This window comes from Zootoca vivipara, chromosome 13, assembly GCF_963506605.1.
Source record: "Zootoca vivipara chromosome 13, rZooViv1.1, whole genome shotgun sequence".
Classification (NCBI taxonomy): domain Eukaryota; kingdom Metazoa; phylum Chordata; class Lepidosauria; order Squamata; family Lacertidae; genus Zootoca; species Zootoca vivipara.
Genome location: NC_083288.1, coordinates 33,841,979 through 33,856,998, shown reverse-complemented (window position 1 = coordinate 33,856,998; position 15,020 = coordinate 33,841,979). Strand labels below are relative to the sequence as shown.

Genomic DNA, 15,020 nt, shown 5'->3' with positions numbered 1-15,020 from the left:
TTCTCAAGGAGAGCAGGGCCCCCAACATCTCACCATCTGAACCCCCCGCATCCCGCTTTCTCCTGGCCCCAAGCCAGAATGTGGTGTTCTCAGGCGGTAGACCAGGTGTGGGAAGACAGAATGATAGAATTGTGGAGTTGTAAGGGGTCACCGGGATCATCTAGTCCAACCCCCAGCAGTGTTTGTGTTATGTGACCTATATGTCTTCGAAGCCAGCCCACAAGTTCAGCGCCACTGCCACTGAAGTAAGATTCAACTGACAATTCAGTTGGCTTTTGTCCGTGGAGTCGGAAGGAGATGTGAACGGAGCCTGCCCGGGCCCTTAGACCAGGCATCCCCAAACTTCGGCCCTCCAGATGTTTTGGACTACAATTCCCATCCTCCCCGACCACTGGTCCTGTTAGCTAGGGATCATGGGAGTTGTAGGCCAAAACATCTGGAGGGCCGCAGTTTGGGGATGCCTGCCTTAGATCTTCATCTGAAGCCAATCTCCTGCTCCCTTCTCCAAGGGAGGCTCAGAGGGAGATTGGTCAGTGCGTCTGGCTGTTAACCAGAAGGTTGGTGGTTCAAGCCCACTAAGGGATGGCTGTGGGCAGGATTCCTGCACTGGGGTGGGGTGAGCTAAATGACTCGGGGTTCCTTCGAAGTCATCAGGTCTATGATTCTAGGTCCTTTTCAGAACCCTCTCCCCAGTGGGGTCTGTCTGGCGCCTTCACTGACTTCCTTTTGGGCCAGGTTAATACTCCCCTTCCTCCACAAGCCTTTGAGAGAGCCAGTGTGGTGTAGTGGTTAAGAGCGGTAGACCCGTAATCTGGGGAACTGGGTCCGCGTCTCCGCTCCTCCACATGCAGCTGCTGGGTGACCTTGGGCTAGTCACACTTCTTTGAAGTCTCTCAGCCCCACTCACCTCACAGAGTGTTTGTTGTGGGGGAGGAAGGGAAAGGAGAATGTTAGCCGCTTTGAGACTCCTTCGGGTAGTGATAAAGCAGGATATCAAATCCAAACTCTTCTTTGATGGACTGAGCTGATTTTGTTCTACTGTTTACACAACCCAAGTTGCTCAGAGGTCAGGTCTATCAATATCTCATCTCTGCTAAGTGACTAGATTGACCAGAAATGTTAGCTAGTTACAGTGCTCCCCCCCCAAAAAAATGTTTAGGGGTACTCTCATTTTGACTCAAGAAAACCACCATTTTATAGTTCAAATCGGGAAAAATAAATACAGTACAGTAAATGGACAAAAGTACAAAGAATCACAAAATGTTTAGGGGTATGCGCATAGCCCTGCGTCCAGGGCCATAGCTAGGGGGTGGTGAGGTGGGCACAGGCGATTGGGGTGGGGGCCGCAAAATCGTCTAAAAATATGTCCATAAATATAAATATTGATTATTGCCTCATAAGAAATGGTTTTTAAAGAGAGGGTGAATTGAGTGGGTGGAAGAGGGGGGTTGGATGAGAGGCAGAAAAAAGAGCTAATTTGTCTGTGGCTAGGGGGCGAATCTGGATGGTTTTGCTGAGGGACAAGATCAGCTAGCTACAGCTCTGCCTGCGTCCCCCCAAGAAAAAAAAGCACTGGCTATTTACAGTATATACACAGTTATTATTTTACTTACTTGGGGTATTAAATGTGCCTCTGCTCCCTACCCACTCTCTGCCCTGGAAAAGTTCCTTCCTTTGTATGGGAGACTCCAAAATGTCTCTTCTAAAAATTATGGCTGCCATCCAGTTCTTGCAGGCAGCACCTGCCTAAAACAACTCTCTCTCTCTCTCTCTCCCTCTCTCTCACACACACACACAATTAATTTATGAAGAACCGGGGCAGCTCTTTTGCCCATCCAAAGTTCTTAGTGCAAGTCAATTAATTTAAGAAAATTGCAGGCCTAATTTATTTATTAATTAATGCATCAATTAAAACAGATGGGGGTCATTTGACTCGTATTTCATGCACTAGGCAACAGACTGAATTGTGTGGCACACCTGATACCTGGCCAGATGTCTCTGCCGCCGTTGCTGCTGCTGCTGCTGTTTAATGACCAGAGTCTGCTGTAGAGATGAACGGTAACTCTTTTACTGTCCGAAAGTGACTGTACAACATGCCCAACAATCGCACTAATGCAGTCCCTGCATTGCTTCAATCCCTAGTGGAGTCGCCTTCTTTGGAGGTCTTTTAAGTGGAGGCTTGACACCCATCTGTCAGGAATGCTTTGATGGTGTTTCCTGCTTGGCAGGGGGTTGGACTGGATGGCCCTTGTGGTCTCTTCCAATTCTATGATTCTAGTTCTAGTTTCATTTTCCATGCCATTCCTTACAAGGCATTGCCTGTCTGGTGAGGATTATATCGCACCACAACTCCCACTTGTTGAAGTAAACTAAACTAAAACAAACATACGGTACATACATACATACATACATACATACATACATACATACATACACACACATCAGAACAAGAAACTCTTTACAAGTTAAAAAGACAATTGCTCTATATTTTCCTATCCACACCTACCAATGCTCTTCATCCACCACACTCCATACCGCTATAAAGATACTTTATCCACACACAACACAGCACAGCACAGCACAGCACAGCACACATTGGGTTCACAACCAATTTTTTCCTGGTAGAGACAGCTGCTGCGTCTTAACCCAGGTACACAACAGGTGAACCTGATCCCATCTCCCCATCCCAGTGACAGGCAGAACCTGTGCGAAAGGATATCCAAGGAAGTAGGCAGGGAAAGGGGTGGGGTGGGGTCCCCCAGAACCCACCCGAAGCACTCTAGCTCTAACTGTGTAAAATAACATGGCTGCCTTAAAGAACCCGCTGCACTATGATTACACAGAAATCTAGGCTCTGTGGATGTGGGTGTGTAATACCTTTAAGGCACATCACCCCTCCCCAAAGAATCCAGGAACTGTAGTTGTTTAAAGGTACTGAGAATTGTTGCTCTGTGGGGTGTAAACTACTGCCCTCAGGATTCTTTGGGGGGAAGCAATGTGCTTCAAGGCTGGCAGCCTAACTCATTGGCCCTCGGGGTGCCTCCAGACCAGGCATCCCCAAACTTCGGCCCTCCAGATGTTTTGGACTACAATTCCCATCATCCCTGACCACTGGTCCTGTTAGCTAGGGATCATGGGAGTTGTAGGCCAAAACATCTGGAGGGCCGCAGTTTGGGGATGCCTGCTCCAGACTATCAGTTTTCTGTGGGAGGGATTCAAGCGGTTACAGTACTGGAGAATTTAGGTTTGTGCAATTGAAGTGGATTAAAGCGCTCTGTTGCCTTAGAGCAACAAATCTTTAAATTAAAAAATAATAATCAGACTTTTGCAGTTAGGAAAGTGACAGGAAAATGAACTCCAAAGTCTAAGACAAATGACTGATTAATGGGAAGACATATAAACACTCTGTGAGCAAATCAGGGTGAATGTAAGATGAACGGTCGTTGCCATATAACCACCCAGCAAGCAAACCAGAACAAATAAACAAATCGATCATCAGGAGGAGACTCAGGTGTCCCAAAAGGACACAGCAAGAGTTCTGGATCAAATCTGCCACTAAATCCCACTCCCTCTTTCCCAGACAGCCACAGCAGAACCCTGCACCCCATCCCATGAATCTCTGGACCCTTCTGTTTCCTCTGCCCAGCCTGAGGAGTCCTGGCTGACAGCTCTTACCCTGCGGCAGATGTTAATCTGGGGAGGGGAGGAGGGATTTATTTTACAGATACCACTGCCAGGAAGAGAACAAAAAGGCCTGGACAGCAGGGGTGAGGATCAGAAGTGAGGGGGGAGAGATAATCCCCTTTCCCCTCTATAAAACATCCTCATCCACAAGAGCCATCTCTTCTTCTGCTAAAGGGGACAAGGCGTCAGAAGGACCGTACCGAGGGTGACCAGGACACGCAGCACTCAGCGCCATGCAGAACACCCTGGGACCAGCCTGCATCTTCCTGCGCAAGGGGATTGCTGAGAAACAGGGGGTATGGCAGTTGTTGGAGGGGGGAGAGACTGGGCAAGAGGGCGCAGCAGCCCAGGTGGGCAGGGCAAACAGTTTGGAACGGTCAGCCAAAGCAAGGGCCGACTTTCCATTTACCTCCGCAAGGGAAATTAAACAAAAGTGGGACCCAGTGGGATGAGGAGCTGCCAGGATTCCTGACTCAGCTCCAGGAAGGCAGGTGGACGTTTATGGTGTTCTGGGGGATCCAGGTCCTGGGAGGAGAAGCCTAGTGCGTTGGAGAAGCAAGAGGGAGATGGAATTCTATGGGCTCGATTTAACTTCTAGAATAATGGTTTGAAAGAGGCATCACGTCTTGTATGCTGCAAACTCTCGTTCCCCTTTTGCCTCTGGCAGGCACAGTTTTCTTATTTTTGTCTTTTTATTAGATGGTTTCCAAAACATGCCCCAACTTTTTGGACAAAATGACATGGTGGGAAATGTATGCGTGTCCTGTGGGGGTACCCCTCTCACAACCTATTCTCTGCCACCCACCACAGCCAAATAGATAACCTGGCTGGGTCTCTGAATGCTGGGAAAGTACGGTATGCAAGGGAAAGGCAGTTGGGGGCTACGTAAGTTGGCCTCAGGGGCGTTGGGTAGGAACTAAAACATTTGGTTACAGGGCCACGGGGGCACAAATTAACTATTGGGCAAATTAAAATGGTTGGGGGTGTCTGAGGCTCTTGTTGAGTTTAAAATAGGGAAGGGGCAGGAGATTGGGGGCGGGGAGTCTAAGGCAAAATATCTGGGACTGGGTCCTGTGAAACATCTCATAATTCCTTCCCCCTTAGTATGAATTATCTGTCCCGTCCCACCCCAGGCTCAGTAATGGAGCAGATTATGATATCTTGGTGTGCTACAGCCCTAGCATGGATTTAAAGCGTACCTTCCCCCGAACCTGAGAACTGTAGTTTACCTCTGACAGAGCCCAGCACCCTTAATAAACGACCGCTCCCAGGATTCCTTATGGGGAGGGAAATGTACTTTAACTATATGGTGTGTACGCACCCCTAGTTATCCTTTAGGCACTCAACTGCCGCCAGCTCATGGACTCACCTCAGTTGTATTTGCTTGAAGTTTCAAGGAAGGGTCTCTGTAAAACAGAAAGCACAGTGAGATGGTCTCAGCCTCTCTCCCTCTAAACATCTGCAGCTACATGGTTGTTCCTCCATGGGCTCTGCACCTCCTGGGTTTTGTCACTGAGTTTTAGGATTGTGTAGGGTCTCTTCCTCCCCCCCCCTCGCCCCGCTTCTCCGTTCCTCCATCTCACTGTGATCACTGGCTCTGTCACTCTGGGCAGCGTTCCAGTTCATTGCTGGATCCACTTTGTCCTTCTGTGTGCCTGTAAATATTGAGCTGTCAACTCAACGGGAGCATTGCTGTGTTTTTTGACAGTGCGATGCAATTATTTCGATTGGCCTTAGGGAAGAGGAGCCTTTGTTTGGGTGCCGGGAAGGGTTGGGTGGAGAGAGCGGTTTGGCAGTAGGGCTTTGTGGGTCTTGTTTTCTACAGCTCTGGAGGAAGGAGTAGTTTCTTGTGAGGTTGAGGACTGTGAACGAAGACTTCTTCATTTCCTTCCTTCCTATGTGCCTGCATCACTATGAATGACTTTACATCTGTCTTACAGGAGCGGGAACTGGGAGCAGATGAAATCGAAGGTAAGTAGGATAGGCATTTGTGATACTTTTGAGCAGCAGCTTTGGGGTTGTTGTTTTTTTAATTGTTCTGGGAAATTCTGAGGTTCTTTGGAAGATTATGAGAGATTCTTTGATGGGAAGATCAGTAACCTTTGAGCTTCCCATAAAGAGAGTTTCCCCACCATGACTGACCTTCCTCTGGTGTGTAATATGGGCATGGTTTAGGGAGAAATTCAATCCAGTTTGCATTTAATAATAATAATAATAATAATAATAATAATAATAATAATAATAATAATAAATTTATACCCCGTCCAGCTGGCTGGGTTTCCCCAGCCTCTCTGGGTGGCTTCCAACAGAAAATGGCAAATCTACATAGTTTGCACTTTCTGCAACAACAAGCAAACCGAATCACAGCCTTCCTTTATAAGTCACACTTCTCTGAATTTTGCAGTGTAGTTCCCCAGCTAAATAATGTTTGCAAAAATATTTTAGGGTAAAGAATGCATAAAAGTGCATTTTTGGTGAATATGACATATATCATGGGAAATTGCAGAAATGTCTAGGTTGATCCACATTGCATTAAAACTGGATATCTTTCGTGAAATTCGCACTTGAAATTACTTGAATTTCACACTAAAATGCTGGTGAATTTTCCCGAGGACCTTTTAAAAGCACAAAATGGCAAACTGATGAGAAAAGGTGGAGAACTGTGTGGAAAAATTTAAAAAAAAACTGGGGGAAAGTGAAATGGACAGATTCGCCCATCCCTAGCCATAGGGGATATTGATTGCAAACCCAGTTCATGAGGAATGATGGTGAGGCCTTAAGGAAGGGATGAGGAACTTGTGGCCCTCCATCTTATTACTGGAAAACAGCTCTCATCAGCATGACTAATAGTCAGGGACAATGGGAGCTGTAGTGCAGCAATATGTAGAGGGACACGGCTTCTATACCCTTGCCTTAAAACATACCCAGAATCTTCTAGAACATGTTGGAACTCCACAGCAGGTGCTAGAGGGTCCTTCAGCAGGCCGACTGACAGAGAAAGTGTTCCCTGAGGTAAAAACTTGGAAAACCATTGACACAGCGGTTTTCTCTACTCGGTTATTATTGCTACCCTTGCTGCTACTTTTGCTGCTCCTGTTTTGCAAAAACAGAGCTCCGTGAGGCCTTCGATGAGTTTGACAAGGACAAGGATGGCTATATCAGCTGCAAAGATTTGGGCAACCTCATGAGGACAATGGGGTACATGCCGACCGAAATGGAGCTTATCGAACTGTCACAGCAGATCAACATGAACCGTAAGTGCCTGATCTCCGAGGACTGGGTTGAATATTTCAGTAAAGAATGGTGCTGGACTGAAGATACAAGGCAGCCTTCCTCAGCTGGCGGCCCTCCAAAAGTCTTGGACTGCAACTCCCATAATCTCTTACCATGAACAATACTAAGCAAGGTCTGCTGGGAATTGTAGCCCAAAGCATATTGAGGACATCAGGTTGGGGAAGGCTGACGATGGGCTCAGGAGTCCTGGGATCACGTCCTGGGTCTCCAACGGGGTCAAACATAAAGGATGGCCACTGTCAGCTTGCCTGGGATTCAACCAGCCCTTGACTTGTCTGCCATTTCAGAGGGGAAAGAGGTTTGTGTGGAGCTGATGGTAGGCAGCAGCGAGCCAGCTTCCTGTGTGATGCAGTGGCTGGACATAAGGCTCATCCATGCTTCTGCTTGTCTTGTGCCTAGAAAGCACAGGCCCAAAAGTTCCCTCCCAGGCCTCCGACCAACTTTGGGAAAAGACAATCCCGCAGGATGGAAAACAACAACAACAACACAGTAACTAGATGTTATTCATAGCTAGAAAGATTCTGGAGTATATATGTTAAATACTCTGAACAATGGTTATATACACAATTGTATCTCATATTTAACTTTCTCTGCTTTCTTGTGCCCCCTCCCCCAATTATTTTCTCTCTCTTTTTTAATTGGGTTTCTTGTGTGGTGTTTGATTTCTGGTGGCTCTCTAGTAGCATTAGCGAGATCAATGTCTTAACATCTAAGTATATATGTGTGTGTGTGTAACAAATGAAGATACATACAAGGAGCTGACCTGTATGAGAGGCAGGTCAAAGTGGCTTTTCTCAGGATGAGAGAATGAGGAAGGAGAAGCTTTCCCTGGAGGGAGGATTCAACTCTCCGTATATAGGTGAAACTCGGAAAACTAGAATATCGTCGAAAATTTATTGCATTTCTTTCAGTAAAGCAAGTTAAAAGGTGAAACCAATATATGAGATAGATGCATGACATGCAAAGCGAGATATGTCAAGTCTTTATTTGTTGTAATTGTAATTATTTGTCATTAGGTGGGTCAATTATAAATGGAATGTAATTAGTGAAACGTAACAGTGATGTTTATTTTTGTATTATTGTAACTATTTGTTTTATTACTGTGGAATTTCCAAAAGAAAGCATTTGTAAAAATTACAAGTAAAATAAAAAATAATGTTGCATTACTGAAATAAATGCATTTTTCGACAATATTCTAATTTTCCGAGTTTCACCTGTATGTGAAGCTTAAGGTAAAATGTTGACTGAGGGTGATATTTATAATTTTGTGTTTTATGAGGATGATATGATGATCGTATGAGGATTATTATTAATGTACCTTACTTTTTTTCTCTTTAGTTTTCCCCATTTGAGATATCTATCTATCTATCTATCTATCTATCTATCTATCTATCTATCTACCCTGTTTCTCATATTTTAAGACATACCCATAAAATAAGCCATAGCAGGATTTTTAAGCATTCAAGGAATATAAGCCATACCCCAAAAATAAAACATAGTGATAGGCGCAGCAGCAATGCCGGCCGTGGCAGGAGGAGGAGGAGGAGGAAAAAAATAAGACATCCCTTGAAAATAAGCCATAGTGTGTTTTTTTGAGGAAAAAATAAATATAAGACGTGTCTTATAATATGAGAAACACGGTATCTATCTATCATCTATCTATCATCTATCTATCATCTATCTATCTATCTATCTATCTATCTATCTATCTATCATCTATCTATCTATCATCTATCTAATCTCTTTAGTTTAGTTTGATTTTTTTGGTATATTAGGTTGTAAAGTATATGACTTCCCCCAAAGAATTCTGGGAACAGTAGTCTACCCCTCACATAGCTACAATCCCCAGCATCATTAACAAACTACATTCCCAGGATTCTTAGGGGGAAATCATCCACTTTAAACGTATGCTGTATATGCAGCCAAAAACTGGCTGCTGATCAGGGATATGTAAGGAAACTTGAAGGGGAAACCAAGGTATCTGAACCTTCTAAGAAATTAACCTGACTGTGGTCACTGCAGTTGGAGGGCGTGTGGATTTTGAGGACTTTGTGGAGATGATGACTCCAAAGCTGCTGGCAGAGACGGCGGGCATGATCGGACTTCAGGAAATGAGGGATGCCTTCAAGGAGGTAAGATGGACTGGGATTGGACAGGACTTTGGAATTCTATCTCTCAGCCTAGTTTCTTCTTCTCAGGGGTGGGGCAGAAATCTGATTCCGTTCTCATTCAAAGGCAAATCTAACAAATCTACCACGGTTTCCGCAGCAATGCACAAACACCCATCCCTTCAGAACCCGCACTTCCCCAAATTAGTGAGCATTAAAAATGCATTTGTTAGTGGAAATGAAATATGAAAGTGCATTCTGTTTGGGAAAATGGATTTGCAAAAATGTGTATATTGGGCAAAATTACATAGGTAAATATGCACATTAGAAGAAATTCTTACTAAAATGCTGGTGAATTTTCACGACTTAATTCCCAGCTCCACAATCTGATATGGAAATGTGGAGAAGTGGTTAAGACTAGAAAAATGAGAAACTGAGAGACACTGAAATGTACAGATTCACTTATCCCAGCTTGTGATATGTCCCCTTTCCCTCCCACCTCTCCTTCCCCAACTTCTCATTCCCCAACATCGATCCGCCCCCACCAAAAAAGCTGGGGATGGGACGTAGCACTCCACATGACTATCCCTTCTCTGCCAACCTTGCTAGTTCCATGAAAAAATAAGAGAAGAAAGAGAAAGAAACTTCCTGGATCAGACCAAAGGTCTAGACCAGGCATCCCCAAACTTTGGCCCTCCAGATGTTTTGGACTACAATTCCCATCTTCCCTGACCACTGGTCCTGTTAGCTAGGGATCATGGGAGTTGTAGGCCAAAACATCTGGAGGGCCGCAGTTTGGGGGTGCCTGGTCTAGACAATCTCTCCTACTTTACAGAAGTCCTCTGCTGTCAAGGGAACAACCCTCTATTTAAAGGGTCATTTATTTGAAGAACTGTCTGGTCCGTGTCTGATTTAAGGAAGAGAAAGATCCTTTAATTTGCCCATCAACAGTTAGCATCTGGAAGCAGACAGACAGGCACACGTTACCTGGTCGCATACATTGTGAGCTGTACTGTATTTGTATTTAAATAGTGATATGTATAAAAGCAAATTTATAAATAATAAGTTACCACACCGGAATTTTGCTCACAGCTGTGTCAGCTTTTTTTGGTGGTACATAAGTGGCCACCCTCATCTAATTCAGCATTCTATTTACTATAGTGGCCCACTGGGTGACCACAAGCAGGGCAGCAAGGCAAAAGTCTACACTGCTGCTCCTCATCTTGTGGTTTTCAGAGGTATACTGCATCTGGACCTGGAAGTTCCATTTAAAAACAAAAAAAAGTTCTCATGAAAATCCATCAACCTTTTGGTGCAAATCCTTTTGGACACTTCTTTTTTTGGAAAGCAGACGTTCATTAATATTTATACAGTGGTGCCTCGACTTACGGATTTAATCCATTCTGAAGGCACCTTCATAGGTTGAAAAATTCGTAAGTCGAAAAACGCCATTGGAAACGCGATTTCCCATAGGAATGCATTGGAAACGGAAAAATTCGCAAGTCGAAGCAACCCTATCTAAAAATTTGTAAGTTGAAAAATCCCTATCTAAAACCGCTGCGGTTTCCTTTCGGATGTCAAGACATTCATAAGCGTGAAGCCATTACCCCCATTCGTAAGTCGAAAAATTCGGTTGTCGAGTCGTTCGTAAGTCGAGGTACCACTGTATTTCCTTAATGCATTTTTCTCCATTATTTTTCATTAATATATGCTTCTCTATGCACACTTTACCCTAAAATGTGCATTTTGGCACACATTTATTGGCTGGAGCCTGGCATTGCAATATCTGGAGTAATGCAATTTTTGTAAAGGATAGTTGCGTTTTGGTTTCCTTATTGTTTTGGAATGTGTGAATGAGGCCAGTTCACCTTTTAAATGCAAACTGAATTGGGTTTCTCTCCTATCATTAATCCTGATAAATAGCCATTGATAGATCTATTCCCCTTTAAAGTGGGATCAGATTAACTGGCAATGAGTTCTATATGCTAACGAACCACTGCATGAAGAGGTACTTCCTCTCATCTGTCCTGCATCTTCTGCCATTAAGCTTCGCCCTCTTGCTCCTACTCAGATTAGGGATGCCAATTCTCACACCCCAACTAACTGCCATGCCTCTCCCTGTTTCCAGTTTGACACCAACGGGGATGGCGAGATCACTCTGGATGAGTTGTACCAGGCCATGCAGAGGCTGATGGGCGAGCGCCTGACGTCCCGGGAGATTGCTGATGTGGTGAAGGAAGCCGACGTCAATGGAGACGGGACGGTGGATTTTGAGGGTGAGATGCAATCGGGGAATATAGGATTGATGGAAAGAGATTATAGGCTTATCGGGATACAAGGTGAGAGGTTAAAAGCTTTAAAGGTCTGGGGAGATGGGATTTGGGAGCACAGGCTGAAAAGATATAGGCTTAAATGGGCTTGGATAATAGGGTTAGAGTGTTATTGGATTGCTCCAGTTGCATGGAGATGGTAGCACACAGCCCACCTGTCAAAACGGGCTGCTAGTGGTGGGGAACCAGGAGCTGGACCACCCAGCCTCCCTGCTCCACCTGCCCTGTTTGCAGCCCCATTGGTGGGGTGGTTGTGGTACCAATTTAATAAGCAGGCATTAGATAGCACACTGTGGGAGTTGTCCCACTAGGTAAGACTTAATGACCCTGAATGCTATGTTCTACCTCCACTGTCAGAGGCAGTAATGCTTCTGGAGGGACGCAGGTGGTGCTGTGGTCTAAACCACTGAGCCTTTGGGGCTTGCTGATCAGAAGGTTGGTGGTTCGAATCCCCGCGATGGGGTGAGCTCCCGTTGCTCTGTCCCAGCTCCTGCCAACCTAGCTGTTCGAAAGCATGCCAGCGCGAGTAGATGAATAGGTACTGATGTGGCGGGAAGGAAAACGGTGTTTCCATACGCTCTGGTTTCCATCATGGTGTTCTGTTACGCCAAAAGTGGTTTAGTCATGCTGGCCACATGACCCGGAAAGCTGCCTGTGGACAAACGTCGGCTCCCTCGGCCTGAAAGCGAGATGAGCACCGCAACTCTATAGTTGCCTTTGACTGGACTTAACCGTCCAGGGGTCCTTTTACCTTTTAATGCTTCTGGATTCCATTCTAGGAGAGTGCTGTTGAGCCTACCCATAGGTTGACCCCTGAGAAGAGGATGCTGGACTAAGTGAACCACTGGCTTGATCTAGCAGCCTCTCCTTACATCCTTAGGTAACAGGACATAGGTCATTTCAGAATACAGATTCTGGGGATATTTCAGGCTACTACAACCAACTTCCAGCACAAGTAAACAAAATGACGCAGGTGAAGCAGCAAATGTAAGAGCAGAATGCCCATTATTTCCCCAGGGGACAGAATTTACTTATCTTGGTTCAGTTTGGATTACATTGGTAACTCATTTGTTTAACACCGCCTACCACCAGCCGAAAAGGGCACAATAGCCAGCCTTCAGGAAGTGTAGGAGCATGCCTTATACCCAAACCAAACTATTTGTCCATCCAGGCCGATATTGCCTAGTAGTCCAGCAGGCAAACAATCGGCAGGGTCTCAGGCCAGGGCTGCCCCCATCTCGTGCTCCCTCATCCTTCTTCATTTCATTTATTTAACAAAATTTGTGTACAACTCCATGTTAACGGAACCTCTAAGCTGTTTACAAAACACAGCAACATTTCGTAGAATCATAGAATTGTAGAGCTGGAAGGGGACCCCAAAGTCCAAGTCATCTAATCCAAGGATTTGAATTATGCATAGAAGGTAGTTAAAAATAGATGTTGTGAGAATATTCAAAAGATAATTAAATTCAGCACTAGACAAAACAGAACATTAAACAAATAACGATACACCCAAAATAGTTGAATAACATCATGTGCATGTCCAGTGCAGGTTTATCTTCTTACTAAATGGAAATAACTACAAATAGCAGCAGTAAAACCGAACCAAAACCGCTTGACCAATGCCAATGAAATTTGGACACGTCACATGCGAATAAGCGAGTGTCCACATACCATTTGTGTACACAGATGACACCCCAGTGCAAGGTAAAACCCCATTTTGTGGATCTCAAAACTCAGACAGCAGACACTGCCAGGCATGCTGGGAAATAGAACCCAGAAGCTGTGTCTCCAAGGGCGGGACAGAGTGCATCCTGGGAAATAGAAGGTCGAACCTGCGTCTCAGCAACCAATATTCCTCCACAAAGGGCCACGCCGGGATCCTGCCCCTAGCCACCTACGTCGCAAAACACGTCAGCTCAGGTTTGCAGGGAACGGAGCTGGGGACTCACCTGCGTTGCAGGTGGGGGCAGGATGGGGACAGGATAGCTCAGGTTTGCAGGGAACGGAGGTAGGGACTCGCCTGCGTTGTGGCTGGGGGCAGGATGGGGGCAGGATGGGGACAGGATAGCTCAGGTTTGCAGGGAACGAAACTGGGGCCCACAGCAACGCGTGGCAGGGCAAGCTAGTATGTGAATAAAAACTCACTGGTAAAAATTTCAAAGGCATGTCTGAATAATACACATTTTGAAAGACAAGAAAGCAGGAATGACTCTAGCTGACCTTCCATTAGCAAGTAGTCCCACAGGGCAGGCCCTGCTGCACTAAACCCTGGTAAAGGTTGGCGAGATCCTGGGGGCATGGAGGACCACCGAGAGTTCCCCATCCGAAGGTCTCAGTGATCAAAGTGGAGAGTATGGAATCTGGGTGTCCTTCAAGTTGTTCAGGACTTTGTGAATTAACACAAAAGACCTGAACCTGGCCCAGTAGCAAATAGGGAACCAGGGCACCATTATTTTACATGTGAATTACACATTTATCTCCAAGGAGCAGGCGGTGGCATTCACAGCCATTTATCTCCCTTTGGATAAGCACAACAGCCCTGTGAGGTAGGTCAGGACGAGGGAGCACTCAGCAGTCTTCATAGATTTGAAGCCAGGTCTCTCTGGCCTTGCTCCCCTGCCACACTGATGTGTTTCTTGACGTTTGCCTTGCAGAGTTTGTGAGGATGATGTCACGCTGATGGAGTCGGCCACCCCTCTCTGGTTCCAACGAATATGTGAATGTATGGAGTTCAACGTCAAATCCCAGTATGAACTGGGAGGGGAGGGGTCAAACCTCCGTTTGCACAAGAGACTGAGCAGGGCAAGGAGTGGGTTGGCGGGGGGGGCGTTATTGGATCGTCTTCCTAAGAGGAGGGCAAGCATCTCACTTGGCAAAGTCCAAACCCTGCAGGAATCGCTTCTTAACGGGCAGCTGCATTCATCAAATCTATCCCACAACTGGTCCATCCAGCTCAGTTGATCCCTCTCAAACACACCCCGGAAGATCACTTCCCAGCACAACACCCTGCCTTACCTCTTCCCTCCCCTCCAGCAATCATGTACAATAAAGACTTCCTTGTATAGGATCGCTCAGGATCCGCGTGGGGTGGCTTTTTTTGTGGCACATCGACTGGAGCCGCCCGCTGCTGCCGGCATCCGCAGAGGTCAGAATAACACCCTGGCAGCTCTACGTCTGGCCCTGCCAAAAGCGGCTTATCCGCTTTAATCGCTGCTCAGAAGGGCAGCATATGGGGCAGGAATAAACAGATTAAAGAGGAAGCAGGGACCCTCCTGCGTGGGAAGGCCAGAGGTTTTCAGAAGCGGGACTTTGGCGAAGCGGGACACTTTGGTTTGATCACCATCATCAGTGTGTGGGCGGGGAGCAACGAGGGCCTAGCTTGGCACAGGATGAGGGAGCAGAAGAGCTCGGACTCCTGGCTCTTTGGCTATCCAAGCCCCTTCAAATATTGCAGCTCCAGGACTGTTTGTTTCCTCCTAATGAGCCTTTGCAGATTAAAAGTCATGGGGCTTGAAACAGCTGCTGCACTTCCACCTCTCCATTCCCCTAATCACAGTGGCAGGGAGGGTGGCAGAGGAGGAAGCAGAGCAGCGGGCAAACC

At 46.1% G+C, this 15,020-nt stretch overlaps 1 protein-coding gene across 1 annotated transcript; it reads left to right on the top strand.

The window, feature by feature from the left end:
• Positions 1-3,917: 3,917 nt before the first annotated feature.
• On the top strand, positions 3,918-14,099 carry LOC118095108 (calcium-binding protein 5). Its single transcript, XM_035136090.1, has 6 exons — positions 3,918-3,980; positions 5,625-5,655; positions 6,795-6,938; positions 9,001-9,110; positions 11,215-11,362; positions 14,074-14,099. The coding sequence occupies exons 1-6, from the start codon at positions 3,918-3,920 to the stop codon at positions 14,097-14,099; spliced, it is 522 nt and encodes a 173-aa protein (XP_034991981.1).
• Positions 14,100-15,020: the final 921 nt, after the last annotated feature.